This window comes from Nerophis ophidion, linkage group LG26 (genome assembly GCF_033978795.1).
Source record: "Nerophis ophidion isolate RoL-2023_Sa linkage group LG26, RoL_Noph_v1.0, whole genome shotgun sequence".
Taxonomy (NCBI): Eukaryota; Metazoa; Chordata; class Actinopteri; order Syngnathiformes; family Syngnathidae; genus Nerophis; species Nerophis ophidion.
The window spans coordinates 531,116-559,013 of NC_084636.1; the positions used below are offsets into that span (position 1 = coordinate 531,116).

At 39.8% G+C, this 27,898-nt stretch overlaps 1 protein-coding gene across 1 annotated transcript; it reads left to right on the top strand.

Moving 5' to 3' along the window:
- Positions 1 to 27,019, top strand: rab3b (RAB3B, member RAS oncogene family). Its single transcript, XM_061888234.1, has 5 exons — positions 1 to 238; positions 2,293 to 2,517; positions 10,550 to 10,668; positions 10,725 to 10,849; positions 25,247 to 27,019. Exons 2-5 carry the CDS (start codon positions 2,293 to 2,295, stop codon positions 25,429 to 25,431), a joined length of 654 nt encoding a protein of 217 aa, XP_061744218.1. The 5' UTR covers positions 1 to 238; the 3' UTR covers positions 25,432 to 27,019.
- Positions 27,020 to 27,898: the final 879 nt, after the last annotated feature.

The following is a 27,898-nucleotide window of genomic DNA, read 5'->3' on the forward strand; positions in this document are numbered from 1 at the left end:
ACATCGGCGCGCGAGCACCTGCTCACGGGAGCGCGCATTGGTAAAAGAGGAGGAGCCCCGTGCACGCGCGCCGCGGGCCAAAGTGGGAGGGAGGCAACCGTTCCCGCGCCCCACCTTCAGCCCGCGTGCAGGCGAACCTTTTTCCCCGCCGTTTGGGAGCCTGGAGACCCGCCAGACGACGCCAGCTTCCCGCCACTCGCGCACCGTCGTTGTTGCCTCGCAGACACGCCCATCAGAGGTAGGACACGTGTGTGCATCCCATAATAACCTCATCATCACACTGCTCTTGTAGCAGCCATAGGTGATGATGTCACCTCAGCAGGTGTCCAGTTGCCATGGAGACGCCATGGCTGTCATCAGATGCACAGGAAGGTCACGTGCAGCCGTGTGAGCCAATCAGAGGCTCTGTGACAATGATACTTTTGTTTCTCTGCGTGCACAGGTGCATCATGGGGGATGGAGTGCAAGTCATTTGTAGTAAAAACACATTTCATGCTCAAGGTACACAGGTGCATCATGGGGGATGGAGTGCAAGTCATTTGTAGTAAAAACACATTTCATGCTCAAGGTACACAGGTGCATCATGGGGGATGGAGTGCAAGTCATTTTTAGTAAAAACACATTTCATGCTCAAGGTACACAGGTGCATCATGGGGGATGTAGTGCAAGTCATTTGTAGTAAAAACACATTTCATGCTCAAGGTACACAGGTGCATCATGGGGGATGGAGTGCAAGTCATTTGTAGTAAAAACACATTTCATGCTCAAGGTACACAGGTGCATCATGGGGGATGGAGTGCAAGTCAAATGTAGTAAAAACACATTTCATGCTCAACGTACACAGGTGCATCATGGGGGATGTAGTGCAAGTCATTTGTAGTAAAAACACATTTCATGCTCAAGGTACACAGGTGCATCATGGGGGATGGAGTGCAAGTCATTTGTAGTAAAAACACATTTCATGCTCAAGGTACACAGGTGCATCATGGGGGATGTAGTGCAAGTCATTTGTAGTAAAAACACATTTCATGCTCAAGGTACACAGGTGCATCACGGGGGATGTAGTGCAAGTCATTTGTAGTAAAAACACATTTCATGCTCAAGGTACACAGGTGCATCATGGGAGATGTAGTGCAAGTCAAATGTAGTAAAAACACATTTCATGCTCAAGGTACACAGGTGCATCATGGGGGATGTAGTGCAAGTCAAATGTAGTAAAAACACATTTCATGCTCAAGGTACACAGGTGCATCATGGGGGATGTAGTGCAAGTCAAATGTCGTAAAAACACATTTCATGCTCAAGGTACACAGGTGCATCATGGGGGATGTAGTGCAAGTCATTTGTAGTAAAAACACATTTCATGCTCAAGGTACACAGGTGCATCATGGGAGATGTAGTGCAAGTCAAATGTAGTAAAAACACATTTCATGCTCAAGGTACACAGGTGCATCATGGGGGATGTAGTGCAAGTCAAATGTCGTAAAAACACATTTCATGCTCAAGGTACACAGGTGCATCATGGGGGATGTAGTGCAAGTCAAATGTCGTAAAAACACATTTCATGCTCAAGGTACACAGGTGCATCATGGGGGATGTAGTGCAAGTCAAATGTCGTAAAAACACATTTCATGCTCAAGGTACACAGGTGCATCATGGGGGATGTAGTGCAAGTCAAATGTCGTAAAAACACACAATTACTGATGGCAGTGCTTTTGTTTACTACCACATGACTTAGCATGTTTTGCTAACTTAGCAGAAAGAAGTTTAAGGTTGGTAGATGTTAGCACAACATTAGCATTGTTGTGCTCCTTGACAAGCTAGGTCGCCATCTTGTTAAATTACACAAATGCTCCTTTAAAGTCATTAAGTGCATTGCAGAGCTAGCTCAATGCTAACAGGTTGGGACGCGTGGATGTAGTAAACATGAAGTAGATGTAGTAAACATGAAGTAGATGCAGTAAACATGAAGTAGATGTAGTAAACCTGAAGTAGATGTAGTAAACCTGAAGTAGATGTAGTAAACCTGAAGTAGATGTAGTAAACATGAAGTAGATGTAGTAAACATGAAGTAGATGTAGTAAACATGAAGTAGATGTAGTAAACATGAAGTAGATGTAGTAAACATGAAGTAGATGTAGTAAACATGAAGTAGATGTAGTAAACATGAAGTAGATGTAGTAAACATGAAGTAGATGTAGTAAACATGAAGTAGATGTAGTAAACATGAAGATAGACTGAAAGAGGAGTGCTGCTGAAAGTCTTCCTTTCTGTGTTTCCACCAAACGGCAGATGGCCAAAGCGGACCAGCGCTACGGTCAGCGGGACGGCTCGGACCAGAACTTTGACTACATGTTCAAGCTGCTCATCATCGGCAACAGCAGTGTGGGAAAGACCTCCTTCCTCTTTCGCTACGCCGACGACTCCTTCAGTAACTCCTTCGTCAGCACGGTGGGCATCGACTTCAAGGTGAAGACTGTCTACCGCAACGACAAGAGGATCAAGCTGCAGATTTGGGTGAGCGTGCACACACACACACACACACACACACACACACACACACACACACACTGCTGTTTGTATGGTGTCATGTGACCTCTTGGTGTGACTTTATGAATGTAACACACTTCACAGTGATCACTGCACAGCTTGGATGGGGATGTTGTTGCCATGGCAGCAGCTCTCACTCTCACACACACAGACACACACAGACACACACACACACACACACACACAGACACAGACACGCAGTGTGTTGCTATCACTTTAATAAGCCTTTGTAGGTGGGGGTGGGTCTTGTTGCATACATCAACTCCTTCACAGCCTTTGTTCTGGAATATAGCTGTGACCTTTGACCCCGACCGCACCATCCTTCCATTCTCTGCTCTAGTAGCAAGTGTAATATTGATGTAATGTTGATGTAGTGTTGTTATAGTGTCATTGTGCAGGCTTGTAGGATTGATGTAATATTGAAGTGGTATTAAGAGTTGTGTTGATGATGCTGACATTGATGTAGTGTTGATGTAGTGTTGATGTAGTGTTGATGTAGTGTTGATGTAGTGTTGATGTAGTGTTGATGTAGCGTTGATGTATTGTTGTTATAGTGTCATTGTGCAGGCTTGTAGGATTGATGTAATATTGGAGTGGTATTAAGAGTTGTGTTGATGATGCTGACATTGATGTAGTGTTGATGTAGTGTTGATGTAGCGTTGATGTAGCGTTGATGTAGCGTTGATGTAGTGTTGTTATAGTGTCATTGTGCAGGCTTGTAGGATTGATGTAATATTGAAGTGGTATTAAGAGTTGTGTTGATGATGCTGACATTGATGTAGTGTTGATGTAGTGTTGATGTAGCGTTGATGTAGTGTTGATGTAGTGTTGTTATAGTGTCATTGTGCAGGCTTGTAGGATTGATGTAATATTGGAGTGGTATTAAGAGTTGTGTTGATGATGCTGACATTGATGTAGTGTTGATGTAGTGTTGATGTAGTGTTGATGTAGTGTTGATGTAGTGTTGATGTAGCGTTGATGTAGCGTTGATGTAGTGTTGTTATAGTGTCATTGTGCAGGCTTGTAGGATTGATGTAATATTGAAGTGGTATTAAGAGTTGTGTTGATGATGCTGACATTGATGTAGTGTTGATGTAGTGTTGATGTAGTGTTGATGTAGTGTTGATGTAGTGTTGATGTAGTGTTGATGTAGTGTTGATGTAGTGTTGTTATAGTGTCATTGTGCAGGCTTGTAGGATTGATGTAATATTGAAGTGGTATTAAGAGTTGTGTTGATGATGCTGACATTGATGTAGTGTTGATGTAGTGTTGATGTAGTGTTGATGTAGTGTTGTTATAGTGTCATTGTGCAGGCTTGTAGGATTGATGTAATATTGAAGTGGTATTAAGAGTTGTGTTAATGATGCTGACATTGATGTAGTGTTGATGTAGTGTTGATGTAGTGTTGATGTAGTGTTGATGTAGTGTTGATGTAGTGTTGATGTAGTGTTGTTATAGTGTCATTGTGCAGGCTTGTAGGATTGATGTAATATTGAAGTGGTATTAAGAGTTGTGTTGATGATGCTGACATTGATGTAGTGTTGATGTAGTGTTGATGTAGTGTTGATGTAGTGTTGATGTAGCGTTGATGTAGCGTTGATGTAGCGTTGATGTAGCGTTGATGTAGTGTTGATGTAGTGTCATTGTGCAGGCTTGTAGGATTGATGTAATATTGAAGTGGTATTAAGAGTTGTGTTGATGATGCTGACATTGATGTAGTGTTGATGTAGTGTTGATATAGTGTTGATGTAGTGTTGATGTAGTGTTGATGTAGCGTTGATGTAGTGTTGTTATAGTGTCATTGTGCAGGCTTGTAGGATTGATGTAATATTGAAGTGGTATTAAGAGTTGTGTTGATGATGCTGACATTGATGTAGTGTTGATGTAGTGTTGATGTAGTGTTGATGTAGTGTTGATGTAGTGTTGATGTAGTGTTGATGTAGCGTTGATGTATTGTTGTTATAGTGTCATTGTGCAGGCTTGTAGGATTGATGTAATATTGGAGTGGTATTAAGAGTTGTGTTGATGATGCTGACATTGATGTAGTGTTGATGTAGTGTTGATGTAGCGTTGATGTAGCGTTGATGTAGCGTTGATGTAGTGTTGTTATAGTGTCATTGTGCAGGCTTGTAGGATTGATGTAATATTGAAGTGGTATTAAGAGTTGTGTTGATGATGCTGACATTGATGTAGTGTTGATGTAGTGTTGATGTAGCGTTGATGTAGTGTTGATGTAGTGTTGTTATAGTGTCATTGTGCAGGCTTGTAGGATTGATGTAATATTGGAGTGGTATTAAGAGTTGTGTTGATGATGCTGACATTGATGTAGTGTTGATGTAGTGTTGATGTAGTGTTGATGTAGTGTTGATGTAGTGTTGATGTAGCGTTGATGTAGCGTTGATGTAGTGTTGTTATAGTGTCATTGTGCAGGCTTGTAGGATTGATGTAATATTGAAGTGGTATTAAGAGTTGTGTTGATGATGCTGACATTGATGTAGTGTTGATGTAGTGTTGATGTAGTGTTGATGTAGTGTTGATGTAGTGTTGATGTAGTGTTGATGTAGTGTTGATGTAGTGTTGTTATAGTGTCATTGTGCAGGCTTGTAGGATTGATGTAATATTGAAGTGGTATTAAGAGTTGTGTTGATGATGCTGACATTGATGTAGTGTTGATGTAGTGTTGATGTAGTGTTGATGTAGTGTTGTTATAGTGTCATTGTGCAGGCTTGTAGGATTGATGTAATATTGAAGTGGTATTAAGAGTTGTGTTAATGATGCTGACATTGATGTAGTGTTGATGTAGTGTTGATGTAGTGTTGATGTAGTGTTGATGTAGTGTTGATGTAGTGTTGATGTAGTGTTGTTATAGTGTCATTGTGCAGGCTTGTAGGATTGATGTAATATTGAAGTGGTATTAAGAGTTGTGTTGATGATGCTGACATTGATGTAGTGTTGATGTAGTGTTGATGTAGTGTTGATGTAGTGTTGATGTAGCGTTGATGTAGCGTTGATGTAGCGTTGATGTAGCGTTGATGTAGTGTTGATGTAGTGTCATTGTGCAGGCTTGTAGGATTGATGTAATATTGAAGTGGTATTAAGAGTTGTGTTGATGATGCTGACATTGATGTAGTGTTGATGTAGTGTTGATATAGTGTTGATGTAGTGTTGATGTAGTGTTGATGTAGCGTTGATGTAGTGTTGTTATAGTGTCATTGTGCAGGCTTGTAGGATTGATGTAATATTGAAGTGGTATTAAGAGTTGTGTTGATGATGCTGACATTGATGTAGTGTTGATGTAGTGTTGATGTAGTGTTGATGTAGTGTTGATGTAGCGTTGATGTAGCGTTGATGTAGCGTTGATGTAGCGTTGATGTAGTGTTGTTATAGTGTCATTGTGCAGGCTTGTAGGATTGATGTAATATTGAAGTGGTATTAAGAGTTGTGTTGATGATGCTGACATTGATGTAGTGTTGATGTAGTGTTGATGTAGCGTTGATGTAGCGTTGATGTAGCGTTGATGTAGCGTTGATGTAGTGTTGATGTAGTGTCATTGTGCAGGCTTGTAGGATTGATGTAATATTGAAGTGGTATTAAGAGTTGTGTTGATGATGCTGACATTGATGTAGTGTTGATGTAGTGTTGATGTAGTGTTGATGTAGTGTTGATGTAGTGTTGATGTAGCGTTGATGTAGTGTTGTTATAGTTTCATTGTGCAGGCTTGTAGGATTGATGTAATATTGAAGTGGTATTAAGAGTTGTGTTGATGATGCTGACATTGATGTAGTGTTGATGCAGTGTTGATGTAGCATTGATGTAGTGTTGATGTAGTGTTGATGCAGTGTTGATGTAGCATTGATGTAGCGTTGATGTAGTGTTGATGTAGCGTTGATGTAGTGTTGATGCAGTGTTGATGCAGTGTTGATGTAGCATTGATGTAGTGTTGATGTAGTGTCGATGTAGCGTTGATGTAGTGTTGATGTAGCGTTGATGTAGTGTTGATGCAGTGTTGATGTAGCATTGATGTAGTGTTGATGTAGTGTTGATGTTGCGTTGATGTAGTGTTGATGTAGTGTTGATGTAGTGTTGATGTAGTGTTGATGTAGTGTTGATGCAGTGTTGATGTAGCATTGATGTAGTGTCGATGTAGCGTTGATGTAGCGTCGATGTAGCATTGATGTAGTGTTGATGTAGTGTTGATGTAGTGTTGATGCAGTGTTGATGTAGTGTTGATGTAGTGTTGATATAATATTGATGCAGTACTGATGTAGTGTTGATATAGTATTGATGCAGTACTGATGTAGTGTTGATATAGTATTGATGCAGTACTGATGTAGTGTTGATATAGTATTGATGCAGTACTGATGTAGTGTTGATATAGTATTGATGCAGTACTGATGTAGTGTTGATATAGTATTGATGCAGCACTGATGTAGTGTTGATATAGTATTGATGCGGTACTGATGTAGTGTTGATATAGTATTGATGCGGTACTGATGTAGTGTTGATATAGTATTGATGCAGTACTGATGTAGTGTTGATATAGTATTGATGCGGTACTGATGTAGTGTTGATATAGTATTGATGCAGTACTGATGTAGTGTTGATATAGTATTGATGCAGTACTGATGTAGTGTTGATATAGTATTGATGCAGTACTGGTGTAGTGTTGATATAGTATTGGTGCAGTACTGATGTAGTGTTGATATAGTATTGATGCAGTACTGATGTAGTGTTGATATAGTATTGATGCAGTACTGATGTAGTGTTGATATAGTATTGATGCGGTACTGATGTAGTGTTGATATAGTATTGATGCAGTACTGATGTAGTGTTGACGTAGTATTGATGTAGTACTGATGTAGTGTTGATATAGTATTGATGCAGTACTGATGTAGTGTTGACGTAGTATTGATGTAGTACTGATGTAGTGTTGATATAGTATTGATGCGGTACTGATGTAGTGTTGATATAGTATTGATGCGGTACTGATGTAGTGTTGATATAGTATTGATGCAGTACTGATGTAGTGTTGATATAGTATTGATGCAGTACTGATGTAGTGTTGATATAGTATTGATGCAGTACTGATGTAGTGTTGATATAGTATTGATGCAGTACTGATGTAGTGTTGATATAGTATTGATGCGGTACTGATGTAGTGTTGATATAGTATTGATGCAGTACTGATGTAGTGTTGATATAATATTGATGCAGTACTGATGTAGTGTTGATATAGTATTGATGCAGTACTGATGTAGTGTTGATGTAGTATTGATGTAGTACTGATGTAGTGTTGATATAGTATTGATGCAGTACTGATGTAGTGTTGATGTAGTATTGATGTAGTACTGATGTAGTGTTGATATAGTATTGATGCAGTACTGATGTAGTGTTGATATACTATTGATGCAGTACTGATGTAGTGTTGATATAGTATTGATGCAGTACTGATGTAGTGTTGATATACTATTGATGCAGTACTGATGTAGTGTTGATATAGTATTGATGCAGTACTGATGTAGTGTTGGTATACTATTGATGCAGTACTGATGTAGTGTTGATATAGTATTGATGCAGTACTGATGTAGTGTTGATATAGTATTGATGCAGTACTGATGTAGTGTTGATATAGTATTGATGCAGTACTGGTGTAGTGTTGATATAGTATTGATGCAGTACTGATGTAGTGTTGATATACTATTGATGCAGTACTGATGTAGTGTTGATATAGTATTGATGCAGTACTGATGTAGTGTTGATATACTATTGATGCAGTACTGATGTAGTGTTGATGCAGTATTGATGCAGTACTGATGTAGTGTTGATATAGTATTGATGCAGTACTGATGTAGTTTTGATATACTATTGATGCAGTACTGATGTAGTGTTGATGCAGTATTGATGTTGTAATGCTGGCCCTGTGATGAGGTAGCGACTCGTCCAGGGTGTACACCGACTTCCGCCCAATTGTAGCTGAGATAGGCACCAGCGCCTCCCGCGACCCCAAAGGGAATAAGCAGTAGAAAATGGATGGATGGATAGTAGTAATGCTGTATTGTTGATATAGTATAGACGCAGTAATGATGTAGTGTTGATAGATAGTATTTATGCAGTAATTGATGTTGTGCTAATGTAGTGCTGATGTGGTATTAATAGCATGGATGTTGTATTTGTGTAGTGAGTCTTATTCTGCTTTGTGTAGTTTTTTTGAATAAAAGACACTCCACCGTTCCGTGGTTTCATTATTTATTGGCCATTTCCTGTGTTGGAAACACCAAACATATACACAGGTGTCTACTTTCTGGCGGACTGATATCTGCTCCTCCTCATCCAAAAGTCCGAAAGAAGAGGAAATAAACAACGTTCATTTATGTTTTATCACAAAAAAAAAAAAATGCACAAATCCACATACCTGTGTTGAAAACACCAAACACATACACAGGTGTCTACTTTCTGGCGGACTGATATCTGCTCCTGTGTGGCGTAAATACGACCAAACAATCCAAACAGTCGACGCTCTATTCCTTAATTAACAAATTTGTGCATAAAAAAGTACTTCAAACAACAATCACTTATACCTACAAAATTAATGATTTAACTTTTCAAGTATTAAGAACGTTTAGAAAGAATATTTACACTAAGAAACATGAAGCAGTGAAGAACTATTACCTTCTCATCCAAAAGACCGGAGGAAGAGGAAGTAAATAGCCGAAAAAACAGCAAAGTCACTTCCCGCACCAGACATCCGGTTCTTCAAAATAAAACAAATACTTCAAAATAAAACATAACGCCCTGTCTCGTTCATAATATAGCGCAACAACATCACACTATTACATTTGTACACCATTTGTGTATTATTGATGTATCATTAATATTGATGTCGTACTAATGTAGTATTGATGTGGTATTAATAGCATGGATGTAGTATTTGTACACCGTTTGTGTATTATTGATGTAGCATTGATATTGATGTTGTGCTAATGTAGTATTGATGTGGTATTAATAGCATGGATGTAGTATTTGTACACTGTTTGTGTATTATTGATGTAGCATTGATATTAATGTTGTGCTAATGTAGTATTGATGTGGTATTAATAGCATGGATGTAGTATTTGTACACTGTTTGTGTATTATTGATGTAGCATTGATATTGATGTTGTGCTAATGTAGTATTGATGTGGTATAAATAACATGGATGTATTATTTGTACATTGTCTGTGTATTATTGATGTAGCATTGATATTGATGTTGTGCTAATGTAGTATTGATGTGGTATTAATAGCATGGATGTAGTATTTGTACACTGTTTGTGTATTATTGATGTAGCATTGATATTGATGTTGTGCTAATGTAGTATTGATGTGGTATTAATAGCATGGATGTAGTATTTGTACACTGTTTGTGTATTATTGATGTAGCATTGATATTGATGTTGTGCTAATGTAGTACTGATGTGGTATGAATAGCATGGATGTAGTATTTGTACACCGTTTGTGTATTATTGATGTAGCATTGATATTGATGTTGTGCTAATGTAGTATTGATGTGGTATAAATAACATGGATGTAGTATTTGTACACTGTTTGTGTATTATTGATGTAGCATTGATATTGATGTTGTGCTAATGTAGTATTGATGTGGTATTAATAGCATGGATGTAGTATTTGTACACCGTTTGTGTATTATTGATGTAGCATTGATATTGATGTTGTGCTAATGTAGTATTGATGTGGTATTAATAGCATGGATGTAGTATTTGTACACCGTTTGTGTATTATTGATGTAGCATTGATATTGATGTTGTGCTAATGTAGTACCGATGTGGTATGAATAGCATGGATGTAGTATTTGTACACCGTTCATGTATTATTGATGTAGCATTGATATTGATGACGCGGCGGTGTCCTGGACCTCAGGAACGTTAGCCAGGAATGTTCCAGAAAGGTCGTGAGGAGTAGCTGTTGGATGATGGGTCCATCCTTGGTGTTTGTGTGTGCAGGACACGGCGGGACAGGAGCGGTACCGCACCATCACCACGGCGTACTACCGCGGCGCCATGGGCTTCATCCTGATGTATGACATCACCAACGAGGAGTCCTTCAACGCCGTGCAGGACTGGTGCGTGACGGCTCCCTGCACGGGTGTCCTGCTTCTTCACGTCTTTTGTCTTCCAGGGCCACTCAGATCAAGACGTACTCCTGGGACAACGCCCAGGTCATCATGGTGGGCAACAAGTGCGACATGGACGAGGAGAGAGTGGTCGCCCCTGAGAAAGGGAAACACTTGGCGGACCAACTGGGTGAGGAGCATGAGAGTCTTTTCATTTCACTTCCTGGCTGGCTGGCCTTCTTCTCATCTTTTTACACACATTTTGTTGCCAGCTGCTTCATGCTTTAATACTTTGCAAGGCGCCAAGAAAAGATAAGATGAGATCATCTACAACCAGGAAATGTACAACATCACAGCAGCAAAAGGCACAGGTTGCAAACATGAAGTCAACTAAGTACACAAATGAAATAGAAGTAAAGCTAAAATGAAAAACAGATAATACTGTGTGGAATATTTAGCGGAAAAAAATCAGCTGAGAGCTGCAGTTTAAGAAAAAAATTTAAGTTAGCATTCCCAGCACAACACAGTACACATAAAGTGCAACACAGACATACACACAGTACACATAAAGTGCAACACAGACATACACACAGTACACATAAAGTGCAACACAGACATACACACAGTACACATAAAGTGCAACACAGACATGCACACAGTACACATAAAGTGCAACACAGACATGCACACACTACACATAAAGTGCAACACAGACATACACACAGTACACATGAAGTGCAACACAGACATACACACAGTACACATAAAGTGCAACACAGACATACACACAGTACACATAAAGTGCAACACAGACATACACACAGTACACATAAAGTGCAACACAGACATACACACAGTACACATAAAGTGCAACACAGACATGCACACAGTACACATAAAGTGCAACACAGACATGCACACAGTACACATGAAGTGCAACACAAACATACACACAGTACACATAAAGTGCAACACAGACATGCACACAGTACACATGAAGTGCAACACAGACATACACACAATACACATGAAGTGCAACACAGACATGCACACAGTACACATGAAGTGCAACACAAACATACACACAGTACACATGAAGTGCAACACAGACATACACACAGTACACATGAAGTGCAACACAGACATACACACAGTACACATGAAGTGCAACACAGACATGCACACAGTACACAAAAAGTGCAACACAGACATACACACAGCACACATGAAGTGCAACACAGACATGCACACAGTACACATGAAGTGCAACACAGACATGCACACAGTACACATGAAGTGCAACCCAGATATGCACACAGTACACATGAAGTGCAACACAGATATGCACACAGTACACATGAAGTGCAACACAGACATACACACAGTACACATGAAGTGCAACACAGACATGCACACAGTACACATGAGGTGCAACACAGACATACACACAGTACACATGAAGTGCAACACAGATATGCACACAGTACACATGAAGTGCAACACAGACATACACACAGTACACATGAAGTGCAACACAGACATACACACAGTACACAAAAAGTGCAACACAGACATACACACAGCACACATGAAGTGCAACACAGACATGCACACAGTACACATGAAGTGCAACACAGACATACACACAGTACACATGAAGTGCAACACAGATATGCACACAGTACACATGAAGTGCAACACAGACATACACACAGTACACATGAAGTGCAACACAGACATACACACAGTACACAAAAAGTGCAACACAGACATACACACAGCACACATGAAGTGCAACACAGACATGCACACAGTACACATGAAGTGCAACCCAGATATGCACACAGTACACATGAAGTGCAACACAGACATACACACAGTACACATGAAGTGCAACACAGACATGCACACAGTACACATGAAGTGCAACACAGACATGCACACAGTACACATGAAGTGCAACACAGACATGCACACAGTACACATGAAGTGCAACACAGACATACACACAGTACACATGAAGTGCAACACAGATATGCACACAGTACACATGAAGTGCAACACAGTACTGCTGAAGTATACATCCATATGTACTATGTCAATACTACTTATACCACACTAATGCTCCACCAATGATACAAAACCAGTGAACACTTTGCTTCAGTACATCTTAGATGAACTCGGGCTCAGCGGAGCCGGCAGTGTTTCTGGGTGTTGTTGACTTTGCATAGTAGAGTTTTAACTTGCACTTACACATGTAGCGACCAACTGTAGTTACTGACAGTGCTTTTCTGAAGTGTTCCTGAGCCCATGTGGTGATATCCTTTACACACTGTTCTGGCTTTTTGATGCAGTACCGCTTGAGGGATCAAAGGTCACGGGCATTCAATGTTGGTTTTCAGCCATGCCGCTTATGTGCAGTGATTTCTCCACATTCTCTGAACCTTTTGATGATATTACAGAGCATAGATGGTGAAATCCCTAAATTCCTTGCAATAGCTGCTTGAGAAATGTTGTTCTTAAACAATTTGCTCAGGCATTTGTTGACAAAGTGGTGACCCTCGCCCCGTCCTTGTTTGTGAACGAGTGAGCATTTCATGGATGCTGCTTTTATAGCCAATCATGGACCTACCTGTTCCCAATTAGCCTGCACACCTGTGGCATGTTCCAAATAAGTCTTTGATGAGCATTTCTCAACTTTCTCTCTCTTTTTTGCCACTTGTGCCAGCTTTTTTGAAACATGTTGCAGGCATCAAATTCCAAAGGAGCTAATATTTGCAAAGTATAACAAAGTTTGTCAGTGTGAAGATGAAATATCTTGTCTTTGCAGTCTATTCAATTAAATATAAGTTGAAAAGTATTTGTCGTATTCTCTTTTTCTTTAGCATTTACACAAGCTGACCACTTGACTGCTGTTGGGTTAAATGTATGCCAATACTACAATAATAATGATAACGTAACATTATTTTATTGCACAAGATCAAAGTGAATTGTCCGGTGGTGTTTTGGTGATCTACTGGGAGTTGTGTGGACTTTCTCCTCCGCTTTGCTTTTAAAGTTTTTTCCTATTGATGGCCATATTATTATTCACGGCTGCCCTCAGAGGGCCTTTTATAACGCTGAAGATATGCAGCAAAACTTTATTCAACTAGTGGCCTGGGGGCCAAATCCCACCAGCGAATGACACCATAGTTCCGTTGAAAAGTTGGAAGAGAAATATTTTTGCAGCAAATTCCTAAAAAGACTAGAGTGCTACTGCTTGGACCCGTGGGAACTCATTATTGGCACTTCCTTACGTTGACCTTGCTAGCAAACATGGAACCTGGGTCCAGACTTGTGGTTGACTTGACCTCAAGGCTCCCTTTTATCATCGTTACACATCTTTTCTTCATGGGATTTATCTAACTACTGTACTTTGTTTACTTCGGCTGCAAAACCTTTTCATTTGTTCAGCTCATCAAATCATAGTAGTGCCATTCCTCAGGGTTCTCTTTTAGGTCCTCATTTGTGCTCTCAACTGCTGAACAGTCAGTAGACTTGCTCCGGAAGCCATAAATACTACCACAAAAATGGTGGCGAGAGGGCGCTGTCGAAGTGGAGGCACGTAAATAAGGCTGCTCCAAAAACTGTGCATCCTAAAGACACAGCCAGGAGGAAAATCATTTCAAAAATTGGAATTGACCTGCAGTGCAAACAAGACCGTGGTCACCTTTACTGTCCTTTAATCTGTTATAGTGATACTGCCAGAGGCTGAGACAATGAGCCCACAATACTGTAGTGTTAGTTTTACTCCATTTAGCCTTTTTTATGTATGATTGAAAATGCCTAATTTAGGCCAGAAATACATACCGTTTTTTTCTGACTATAAGGCGCACTTAAAATATTTACATTTTCTCAAAACTGGAGAGTGCCCCTTATAACCTGGTGTGCCTAATGTACGGAATGATTTTGGTTGTGCTTACCGACCTGGAAGCTATTTTATTTGGTACATGGTCTAATGATAAGTGTGACCAGTAGATGGCACTCACACATAAGAGATAAGTTGCTGTCTGCACTATGATGGCAGTCACACATAAGAGATACGTGTAGACTGCACTATGATGGCAGTCACACATAAGAGATACGTGTAGACTGCAATATGATGGCAGTCACACATAAGAGATACGTGTAGGCTGCACTATGATGGCAGTCACACATAAGAGATACGTGTAGACTGCAATATGATGGCAGTCACACATAAGAGATACGTGTAGACTGCAATATGATGGCAGTCACACATAAGAGATACGTGTAGACTGCAATATGATGGCAGTCACACCTAAGAGATACGTGCAGTCTGCACTATGATGGCAGTCACACATAAGAGATACATGTAGACTGCACTGTGATGGCAGTCACACATAAGAGATACATGTAGACTGCACTGTGATGGCAGTCACACCTAAGAGATACATGCAGTCTGCACTATGATGGCAGTCACACATAAGAGATACGTGTAGACTGCAATTGTAGTCGGCCTTTGTAGTCCGTGCTGACACCGTAGTGGATAATCTTCTTCTTTTTCTCTATTTTCTCCTTTTGTGACATTCATCCTCCACTGTTGCCATTTCTAATATAAAGTAGTGTCAAGTTCTTACTTATATCTGTCAGTAAACTCACCAAAAAAGCACAAAAAAATAACCGGTATAGTGACTTTACATTATTCACCCAAGGAACTTTAGTTAGTAGAGAGTTCCGGTCGGACGTTTTTTCACGGGACACATTTCCTGTGTTGTTGTTTGCGGATGAGGAGATGCTGCTCCGTTATTGATTGAAGTAAAGTGTGAATATCTTTAAAACAGTTATTAGCTCCATCTTTTGACACTTCTTCCACTCCCGTCCTTGCACGCTACACCGCTACAATAAAGATGACGCTGTCCAAGTAGAGGCACGTAAATAAGACCGCCCACAAAAAGGCGCACCTTGAAGCGGCTTGAAGATGATGTGTAAAACATCATCTATGCAACATTTTGAGCAAAGAAGCACCATTACATGTTATCTAGACCACAAGCAAGTCTTTTACATTTAGAAAATAATCATATTGTGACCTTTTTAATGCGCTCTACGGTCTGAAAAATACCATACAGCAGGGGTCACCAACGCGATGACCGCGGGCACCAGGTTGCCCGTAAGGACCAGATGAGTCGCCCGCTGGCCTGTTCTAAAAATAGCTCAAATGGCAGCACTTACCAGTGAGCTGCCTCTATTTTTTTTAATTGTATTTATTTACTAGCAAGCTGGTCTCGCTTTGCTCGATATTTTTAATTCTAAGAGAAACAAAACTCAAATAGAATTTGAAAATCCAGGAAAATATTTGAAAGACTTGGTCTTCACTTGTTTGGATGAATTCATTTATTTTTTTACTTTGCTTCTTATAACTATCAGAAAAACAACTTTAGAGAAAAAATACAACCTTAAAAATTATTTTAAGATTTTTAAACACATATACCTTTTTACCTTTTAAATTCCTTCCTCTTCTTTCCTGACAATTTAAATCAATGTTCAAGTACTTTTATTTTTTTATTGTAAAGAATAATGAATACATTTTAATTTAATTCTTCATTTTAGCTTCTGTTTTTTTCGACAAAGAATATTTGTGAAATATTTCTTCAAACATGTTATGATTAAAATTCCCAAAAAATATTCTGGCAAATCTAGAAAATCTGTAGACTCAAATTTAAATCTTATTTCAAAGTATTTTGAATTTCTTTTAAAATTTTTGTTCTGGAAAATCTAGAAGAAATAATGATTTGTTTTTGTTGGAAATATAGCTTGGTCCAATTTGTTATATATTCTAACAAAGTGCAGATTGGATTTTAACCTATTTAAAACATGTCATCAAAATTCTAAAATTAATCTTAATCAGGAAAAATGACTAATGATGTTCCATAAATTATTTTTTTTTTTTTTTCAACAAGATTCGAATTAGCTAGTTTTCTCTTCTTTTTTTCGGTTTAATTTTGAATTTTAAAGAGTTGAAATTGTAGATAAACTATGTTTCAAAATTTAATTTTCTTTTTATCCCTTGTTTTCTCCTCTTTTAAACCGTTCAATTTTTCATCATTTATTCTCTACAAAAAACCTTCTGTAAAAGTAATAAAAATGTACAACGGAATGACGGACAGAAGTACCCATTTTTTTTATATTTATAGATTTATTTATTAAAGGTAAATTGAGCAAATTGGCTATTTCTGGCAATTTATTTAAGTGTGTATCAAACTTGTAGTCCTTGGCATGAATCAGTAGCAGGGGCGTCACTAGACCTAATACTGGACTGGGGCACACCTGGGGCACACCTGGGGCACAAACAATTCATGTGAGCGTGCAAAGCGCGCAAGCAAAAACATTTTTAGCACTTATTTATCATAAAAAATACATAAATAGTGCTTTTTGTTGTATGGATCTTTGATGAACCACCTGAAATGAACTCATGCATTTGACCTACTTGTGCACTTTTTGACTCCAGACTTCTAAACTGCTACTGGTAAAAGCAAAAAGGAAGAGCAATGAATCTTTTTGAAATATTTATTGCAGTAATCATCTGCAAATTTAACATCTACAAAAGTAAAACAAAAAATAAAGCAGCCCTACATCTCTGAGTTCTTTTATATTATTTAATTTCCATTTCTGGCAATGTGGCTAATCCTATTTCAGATACACAAAACTATCAAATATTCACAAAACAATAAAGCCACAGTAGTAGAATAAATGAACAACTGTTGTGTGTCTGTTCAGGGAATCATTTTCTGAGAAGTGAAGTGAAGTGAATTATATTTATATAGCGCTTTTCTCAAGTGACTCAAAGCGCTTTCCATAGTGACACCCAATATCTAAGTTACATTTAAACCAGTGTGGGTGGCACTGGGAGCAGGTGGGTAAAGTGTCTTGCCCAAGGACACAACGGCAGTAACTAGGATGGCACAAGCAGGAATCGAACCTGCAACCCTCAAGTTGCTGGCACAGCCGCTCTACCAACCGAGCTATGCCGCCCCACTGTAACGTCTCCTTTTCATTTTTGCAAAGTGCTCAATCACTCTGGACAGACATGCAAATATTACAGTAACTGTTATACAGTTGACCAGTGGTTCCCAACTGCTGTGACGCGACATAAAAGTGGATTGTGTGTCATTTTCAGTGAGTCGCAGTCACATGTGTGCATGAAAAAAAAAAGTTTAGGGAGAAAAAAATCAAATTGTGGCAACAAAACCAGATATTTTTAGCCATTTTTCTAATGACTATTAGTGAGTATTTTAGCAAAAGGCAAAGCGACTAACAAGTTGGAGGAGGACTCAGGACAGACATGGAAATATATTGTTTAAAAATCTAAATGGGGCAACAAAACCCGATATTTTCAGCCATCTTTCTGAAAACAAATACAGAAATGTTACTATTTTTTCTGGAAACAAAAGCAGATGCTTTAGCTGTAGCCATTTTTCTGCTGACAAAACAAGATTATTTTAGTCAAAGTCACAGCGATTAACAAGACAAGTCTACTCTGCTATTTTTCTGGGAAATAAACATGAATGATTTAAAAATTTGGCTCACGACTTGATGATATGGAAAAATGTTTTTCTTCCTGAAGATAAAGCATTTGAGAAGCACTCAACTCACACATGCTGACTCCAAATCATCTTTGATGCAGAAGCAGCAGACAATAACCAACATGATGTTTCATCTTCATTGGAAATTCCCCCGACAGCTCGTACAGCAAATGAATATGTTTGTCTTGATACAAGGAATAATGTTAGCTAACTTAGCATCAACTTAATGAATATGTTTGTCTTGATACAAGGAATAATGTTAGCTAACTTAGCATCAACTTAATGAATATGTTTGTCTTGATACAAGGAATAATGTTAGCTCACTTAGCATCAACTTAATGAATATGTTTGTCTTGATACAAGGAATAATGTTAGCTAACTTAGCATCAACTTAATGAATATGTTTGTCTTGATACAAGGAATAATGTTAGCTCACTTAGCATCAACTTAATGAATATGTTTGTCTTGATACAAGGAATAATGTTAGCTCACTTAGCATCAACTTAATGAATATGTTTGTCTTGATACAAGGAATAATGTTAGCTCACTTAGCATCAACTTAATGAATATGTTTGTCTTGATACAAGGAATAATGTTAGCTAACTTAGCATCAACTTAATGAATATGTTTGTCTTGATACAAGGAATAATGTTAGCTCACTTAGCATCAACTTAATGAATATGTTTGTCTTGATACAAGGAATAATGTTAGCTCACTTAGCATCAACTTAATGAATATGTTTGTCTTGATACAAGGAATAATGTTAGCTCACTTAGCATCAACTTAATGAATATGTTTGTCTTGATACAAGGAATAATGTTAGCTAACTTAGCATCAACTTAATGAATATGTTTGTCTTGATACAAGGAATAATGTTAGCTCACTTAGCATCAACTTAATGAATATGTTTGTCTTGATACAAGGAATAATGTTAGCTAACTTAGCATCAACTTAATGAATATGTTTGTCTTGATACAAGGAATAATGTTAGCTCACTTAGCATCAACTTAATGAATATGTTTGTCTTGATACAAGGAATAATGTTAGCTCACTTAGCATCAACTTAATGAATATGTTGGTCTTGATACAAGGAATAATGTTAGCTCACTTAGCATCAACTTAATGAATATGTTTGTCTTGATACAAGGAATAATGTTAGCTAACTTAGCATCAACTTAATGAATATGTTTGTCTTGATACAAGGAATAATGTTAGCTCACTTAGCATCAACTTAATGAATATGTTTGTCTTGATACAAGGAATAATGTTAGCTAACTTAGCATCAACTTAATGAATATGTTTGTCTTGATACAAGGAATAATGTTTGCTAACTTAGCATCAACTTAATAAATATGTTTGTCTTGATACAAGGAATAATGTTAGCTAACTTAGCATCAACTTAAGACAATGATGTTGCGTAGCTAGCTAGGACTTCACTTACATCTCTCATTCCTGCTGCTTCTTCTCTGCTGCGGGACAATAACTTTCTTAATTCCATCTAGGAGTTACAGTTTGAGTCAAATCAAAATCAAAATAATGTAATTAACAAATTGTTGTTGGCTAACGTTACCTACCTCAGCAGTGATTCTCATTCTCTCTCTCTCTCTCTCTCTCTCTCTCTCTCTCTCTCTCTCTCTCTCTCTCTCTCTCTCTCTCTCTCTCTCACTCTCTCTCGAAGTCTCATCCACACGTGAATAAATTACCATATTAATTAGCCATGTGCTCATTGTTAGTGAAGTGAATACAGTAGCAATCAATGACCATACTAAGTAGTATGTGTGCTGTTGTCTATGTTATGTAGACTTAAAACTCTGAAGCGTTTTGTTTTTTTTTATTGGTGAAATTTTTACTGGGGCACTGCAGATCAACAGTGGGGCACGTGCCCCAGTGAAATATGTCTGGCGACGCCCCTGATCAGTACCCAAGAAGTAGCATTTGCTTTCAAAAAGGTTGGTGACCCCTGCTGGACACATATTGCGAACTTATCATTGCACCATGCATTCACATACAACAAAATAAAACAAAACCGATTTTAAGGGTCAACATTTATTATTAAAACTGTTTAGCATTAGAACCAATTTTGTTAGCAACACCGTCTTTCTTTTCTTGTTCACATGTGGGTGTGAGAGACTTGTGTTGTTCACATGTGGGTGTGAGAGACTTGTGTTGTTCACATGTGGGTGTGAGAGACTTGTGTTGTTCATATGTGGGTGTGAGAGACTTGTGTTGTTCATATGTGGGTGTGAGAGACTTGTGTTGTTCATATGTGGGTGTGAGAGACTTGTGTTGTTCATATGTGGGTGTGAGAGACTTGTGTTGTTCATATGTGGGTGTGAGAGACTTGTGTTGTTCATATGTGGGTGTGAGAGACTTGTGTTGTTCATATGTGGGTGTGAGAGACTTGTGTTGTTCACATGTGGGTGTGAGAGACTTGTGTTGTTCACATGTGGGTGTGAGAGACTTGTGTTGTTCACATGTGGGTGTGAGAGACTTGTGTTGTTCATATGTGGGTGTGAGAGACTTGTGTTGTTCATATGTGGGTGTGAGAGACTTGTGTTGTTCACATGTGGGTGTGAGAGACTTGTGTTGTTCACATGTGGGTGTGAGAGACTTGTGTTGTTCACATGTGGGTGTGAGAGACTTGTGTTGTTCATATGTGGGTGTGAGAGACTTGTGTTGTTCATATGTGGGTGTGAGAGACTTGTGTTGTTCATATGTGGGTGTGAGAGACTTGTGTTGTTCACATGTGGGTGTGAGAGACTTGTGTTGTTCACATGTGGGTGTGAGAGACTTGTGTTGTTCATATGTGGGTGTGAGAGACTTGTGTTGTTCATATGTGGGTGTGAGAGACTTGTGTTGTTCATATGTGGGTGTGAGAGACTTGTGTTGTTCATATGTGGGTGTGAGAGACTTGTGTTGTTCACATGTGGGTGTGAGAGACTTGTGTTGTTCACATGTGGGTGTGAGAGACTTGTGTTGTTCATATGTGGGTGTGAGAGACTTGTGTTGTTCATATGTGGGTGTGAGAGACTTGTGTTGTTCACATGTGGGTGTGAGAGACTTGTGTTGTTCATATGTGGGTGTGAGAGACTTGTGTTGTTCATATGTGGGTGTGAGAGACTTGTGTTGTTCACATGTGGGTGTGAGAGACTTGTGTTGTTCATATGTGGGTGTGAGAGACTTGTGTTGTTCATATGTGGGTGTGAGAGACTTGTGTTGTTCACATGTGGGTGTGAGAGACTTGTGTTGTTCACATGTGGGTGTGAGAGACTTGTGTTGTTCACATGTGGGTGTGAGAGACTTGTGTTGTTCACATGTGGGTGTGAGAGACTTGTGTTGTTCATATGTGGGTGTGAGAGACTTGTGTTGTTCACATGTGGGTGTGAGAGACTTGTGTTGTTCATATGTGGGTGTGAGAGACTTGTGTTGTTCACATGTGGGTGTGAGAGACTTGTGTTGTTCATATGTGGGTGTGAGAGACTTGTGTTGTTCACATGTGGGTGTGAGAGACTTGTGTTGTTCACATGTGGGTGTGAGAGACTTGTGTTGTTCATATGTGGGTGTGAGAGACTTGTGTTGTTCATATGTGGGTGTGAGAGACTTGTGTTGTTCACATGTGGGTGTGAGAGACTTGTGTTGTTCACATGTGGGTGTGAGAGACTTGTGTTGTTCACATGTGGGTGTGAGAGACTTGTGTTGTTCATATGTGGGTGTGAGAGACTTGTGTTGTTCATATGTGGGTGTGAGAGACTTGTGTTGTTCACATGTGGGTGTGAGAGACTTTTGTTGTTCATATGTGGGTGTGAGAGACTTGTGTTGTTCACATGTGGGTGTGAGAGACTTGTGTTGTTCATATGTGGGTGTGAGAGACTTGTGTTGTTCATATGTGGGTGTGAGAGACTTGTGTTGTTCATATGTGGGTGTGAGAGACTTGTGTTGTTCACATGTGGGTGTGAGAGACTTGTGTTGTTCATATGTGGGTGTGAGAGACTTGTGTTGTTCATATGTGGGTGTGAGAGACTTGTGTTGTTCACATGTGGGTGTGAGAGACTTGTGTTGTTCATATGTGGGTGTGAGAGACTTGTGTTGTTCACATGTGGGTGTGAGAGACTTGTGTTGTTCACATGTGGGTGTGAGAGACTTGTGTTGTTCATATGTGGGTGTGAGAGACTTGTGTTGTTCATATGTGGGTGTGAGAGACTTGTGTTGTTCATATGTGGGTGTGAGAGACTTGTGTTGTTCATATGTGGGTGTGAGAGACTTGTGTTGTTCACATGTGGGTGTGAGAGACTTGTGTTGTTCATATGTGGGTGTGAGAGACTTGTGTTGTTCACATGTGGGTGTGAGAGACTTGTGTTGTTCATATGTGGGTGTGAGAGACTTGTGTTGTTCATATGTGGGTGTGAGAGACTTGTGTTGTTCATATGTGGGTGTGAGAGACTTGTGTTGTTCATATGTGGGTGTGAGAGACTTGTGTTGTTCATATGTGGGTGTGAGAGACTTGTGTTGTTCACATGTGGGTGTGAGAGACTTGTGTTGTTCATATGTGGGTGTGAGAGACTTGTGTTGTTCATATGTGGGTGTGAGAGACTTGTGTTGTTCACATGTGGGTGTGAGAGACTTGTGTTGTTCACATGTGGATGTGAGAGACTTGTGTTGTTCACATGTGGGTGTGAGAGACTTGTGTTGTTCATATGTGGGTGTGAGAGACTTGTGTTGTTCTAATGTGGGTGTGAGAGACTTGTGTTGTTCATATGTGGGTGTGAGAGACTTGTGTTGTTCATATGTGGGTGTGAGAGACTTGTGTTGTTCATATGTGGGTGTGAGAGACTTGTGTTGTTCACATGTGGGTGTGAGAGACTTGTGTTGTTCACATGTGGGTGTGAGAGACTTGTGTTGTTCACATGTGGGTGTGAGAGACTTGTGTTGTTCATATGTGGGTGTGAGAGACTTGTGTTGTTCATATGTGGGTGTGAGAGACTTGTGTTGTTCATATGTGGGTGTGAGAGACTTGTGTTGTTCACATGTGGGTGTGAGAGACTTGTGTTGTTCATATGTGGGTGTGAGAGACTTGTGTTGTTCATATGTGGGTGTGAGAGACTTGTGTTGTTCACATGTGGGTGTGAGAGACTTGTGTTGTTCATATGTGGGTGTGAGAGACTTGTGTTGTTCACATGTGGGTGTGAGAGACTTGTGTTGTTCATATGTGGGTGTGAGAGACTTGTGTTGTTCATATGTGGGTGTGAGAGACTTGTGTTGTTCATATGTGGGTGTGAGAGACTTGTGTTGTTCATATGTGGGTGTGAGAGACTTGTGTTGTTCATATGTGGGTGTGAGAGACTTGTGTTGTTCATATGTGGGTGTGAGAGACTTGTGTTGTTCATATGTGGGTGTGAGAGACTTGTGTTGTTCATATGTGGGTGTGAGAGACTTGTGTTGTTCATATGTGGGTGTGAGAGACTTGTGTTGTTCATATGTGGGTGTGAGAGACTTGTGTTGTTCATATGTGGGTGTGAGAGACTTGTGTTGTTCATATGTGGGTGTGAGAGACTTGTGTTGTTCATATGTGGGTGTGAGAGACTTGTGTTGTTCATATGTGGGTGTGAGAGACTTGTGTTGTTCACATGTGGGTGTGAGAGACTTGTGTTGTTCACATGTGGGTGTGAGAGACTTGTGTTGTTCACATGTGGGTGTGAGAGACTTGTGTTGTTCACATGTGGGTGTGAGAGACTTGTGTTGTTCATATGTGGGTGTGAGAGACTTGTGTTGTTCATATGTGGGTGTGAGAGACTTGTGTTGTTCATATGTGGGTGTGAGAGACTTGTGTTGTTCATATGTGGGTGTGAGAGACTTGTGTTGTTCATATGTGGGTGTGAGAGACTTGTGTTGTTCACATGTGGGTGTGAGAGACTTGTGTTGTTCATATGTGGGTGTGAGAGACTTGTGTTGTTCATATGTGGGTGTGAGAGACTTGTGTTGTTCACATGTGGGTGTGAGAGACTTGTGTTGTTCACATGTGGATGTGAGAGACTTGTGTTGTTCACATGTGGGTGTGAGAGACTTGTGTTGTTCATATGTGGGTGTGAGAGACTTGTGTTGTTCTAATGTGGGTGTGAGAGACTTGTGTTGTTCATATGTGGGTGTGAGAGACTTGTGTTGTTCATATGTGGGTGTGAGAGACTTGTGTTGTTCATATGTGGGTGTGAGAGACTTGTGTTGTTCACATGTGGGTGTGAGAGACTTGTGTTGTTCACATGTGGGTGTGAGAGACTTGTGTTGTTCACATGTGGGTGTGAGAGACTTGTGTTGTTCACATGTGGGTGTGAGAGACTTGTGTTGTTCATATGTGGGTGTGAGAGACTTGTGTTGTTCACATGTGGGTGTGAGAGACTTGTGTTGTTCATATGTGGGTGTGAGAGACTTGTGTTGTTCATATGTGGGTGTGAGAGACTTGTGTTGTTCACATGTGGGTGTGAGAGACTTGTGTTGTTCACATGTGGGTGTGAGAGACTTGTGTTGTTCACATGTGGGTGTGAGAGACTTGTGTTGTTCACATGTGGGTGTGAGAGACTTGTGTTGTTCATATGTGGGTGTGAGAGACTTGTGTTGTTCATATGTGGGTGTGAGAGACTTGTGTTGTTCATATATGGGTGTGAGAGACTTGTGTTGTTCACATGTGGGTGTGAGAGACTTGTGTTGTTCATATGTGGGTGTGAGAGACTTGTGTTGTTCACATGTGGGTGTGAGAGACTTGTGTTGTTCATATGTGGGTGTGAGAGACTTGTGTTGTTCATATGTGGGTGTGAGAGACTTGTGTTGTTCACATGTGGGTGTGAGAGACTTGTGTTGTTCACATGTGGGTGTGAGAGACTTGTGTTGTTCATATGTGGGTGTGAGAGACTTGTGTCAGCCGTGATAAATGAACAAAAACCAACCCAGGACTTTAGCGTCAGCATGAAGTTCCCAGCACTGACCAGCGGGGGGCCACGTTGTCTTTGTGCATCCAGGTCTGGAATATTACGAGGCCAGCGCCAAGGAGAACATCAACGTGCGGCAAGTCTTCGAGCGCCTGGTGGACGTCATCTGCGTCAAGATGTCCGAGCGGGTGGACGTGGAGGCCCCGGCGGCCCCCGGCACCAAGACGGCCAGACTGAGCGACAAGCCGGCCCAGCTACCTCAGAAGTGCTGCTGATGAGTCGCCGCCATGGCGTGGATCAAGTGTGCTCACATTCCTCAGTCTCACACACACTTCCACTTGTTTGCCTGCCATCTGTCTTCTTGTTGTTGTCATTGTGTCAGCCTCCCTCCGCCGAGGAACAACGCAAGTTACTTCATCCGCCACTTCAATTTGTTCCAATGAGGAAGGGAAAGATGGCCGACGAGCTGGCCAAGGAGACGAATCAAAAAAGCTTTTGTCTTCACATTCACGCCATAGGAACTCATTGAACTTATTCTCGCGCCATTTTTGAAAAACGAAGCAAACTTAGAACAAACCAACGGAAGGAGAAATACTGTTTTCACCCTTTGACTGGCCGCTTCTCACTGAGCTACGTTCTAGAACAATCCGTAGTCGACTTGAAGGGCGCCCCCAGGCCGCGTCACCAACGCACAACTCTCAGGCCGAGTCGCAGCCGCCATCCTCAGCCCAAAGGCCGGGGCAATGTTGATCCTTGACTGTCCTTTTGCCCGGGTAGCCTCCCTCTTTCTTCTTTTTGTCTCTTCAGGCAAAACTTATCATTTCTTTGTTTGTTTTGGAGCAAACTTAAAACAAACCAACAAAAGGACAAATACTATTTCCGCATTTTGACTGGCCGCCACGTTTTAGAACAATCCTTATTCGACTTGAAGGGCGCCCTCAGGCCGCGTCACCAACGCACAACTTTCGGGCCAAGTCGCAGCCGCCATCCTCAGCCCGAATGCCAGGGCAATGTTGACCCTTGACTGTCCTTTTGCCCGGGTAGCCTCCCTCTTTCTTTTTTTGTCTCTTCAGGCAAAACTTTTCATTTCTTTGGTTGTCACCAACGCACAACTCTCAGGCCGAGTCGCAGCCGCCATCGTCAGCCTGAATGCCAGGGCAATGTTGACCCTTGACTGTCCTTTTGCCCGGGTAGCCTCCCTCTTTCTTTTTTTGTCTCTTCAGGCAAAACTTTTCATTTCTTTGGTTGTCACCAACGCACAACTCTCAGGCCGAGTCGCAGCCGCCATTGTAAGCCCGCATCAGGCGTCAATAATCACACTTAGCAAACAAAGAATGAAAAAGGGCGTGAAACTCGATGGAGGAGTGTCATGTAGCTTGTACTCTGGGGTCCACATGGCGGTGGAGAAGACCTTGTTGTGGTTCCCTCCCTGTGTGTGTGTGTGTGTGTGTGTGTGTGCTGCATTTAATAATCTTGATATTAACTGTTGTGTTTGTGCACAGTATCTTTGAGCTGATGAAATAACGTGGGTGTGCTAACAAAACAGCAAAGAAAAGATACAACTTTGAGTGCATTTCCGGTCCAATCTTCTGCCAAAAATGCGTCTCACAGCTCACGATTTGTGCGTAACCGATGACTATGTTGTTGATTCATTCCGGTGACTTTGTACACGATAGATTTAGAAGTTGTAATGCTGTAAAAGTTTTTTTATTTGCTGTGTTGAGAAAGTTGATGTACACTTGTTGTCTTACAGTTTCAGTCCCATTTGGAAGACAAGCACAAAGTGATTGTACAAATATTGTCAATGTTTGTATATCATAGATGCAATTTAGTACAGTGTAGTAAAATATTAACAATCTTTAATTGTAGTGTTTGTCTGATTTGACTTTTACACAAATAGTACATTTAAAGGAGAAGAAAGATCCTCCTCAATTCATTTTTTATATATGATTTCATATTCATGTGGTAGTTCTGACCAAACTGAGCTTCAATGTTTTTTATTAATTTTTCCCAAAAATGTAATAGAACATAAAATGTTGGCACAGTCAGATTTTTTTGTCTCAAAAAAAAAAAAAAAACACCCTAAAAGTAAGTCATACAAAGTCCACTTTTATCTTATAATTTTGACTCAATTTATAAGATAAGAATTGCCTAATTTTGAAAAGCCAAAATCTATGGAAGCCCTAAAAAAGAAAGTCGATTGATAATCTCAAAGTTTTAACTTTATTATCTCATTATTTCGATGTATTATCTCACAATTTACTTTTTATCTCATAATCTTGACTTTCTTTTCATTTCGACTCAATTTATATACGATTATTGCCTACAATGTTAAATGGTAAATTTGTTGATCTCATAATTTCCATATTTATGACCTTTTCTTCTAACATTTGTAACTTTTCATTTTATTTGACCTTTTTTATTTCATTATGACTTTGACATTCATAGATGTGATTCTTTATTAAAAGGCACCTCTCATCTTATAATTAGTGTAGAATGATCGAGGGCGAGGTCTCGGTTTCTTTATGTGGGTTTATTCAATAAACTGCCTACAATAAACTTTATTGTTAGGCAGTTTTCAATAATTAATTTATTGTTAGGCAGTTTTCATTAATTTATTGTTAGGCAGTTTTCATTGATTTATTGTTAGGCGGTTTTCATTAATTAAATTATTGTTAGGCAGTTTTCATTAATTAATTTATTGTTAGTCAGTTTTCATTAATTAATGTATTGTTAGGCAGT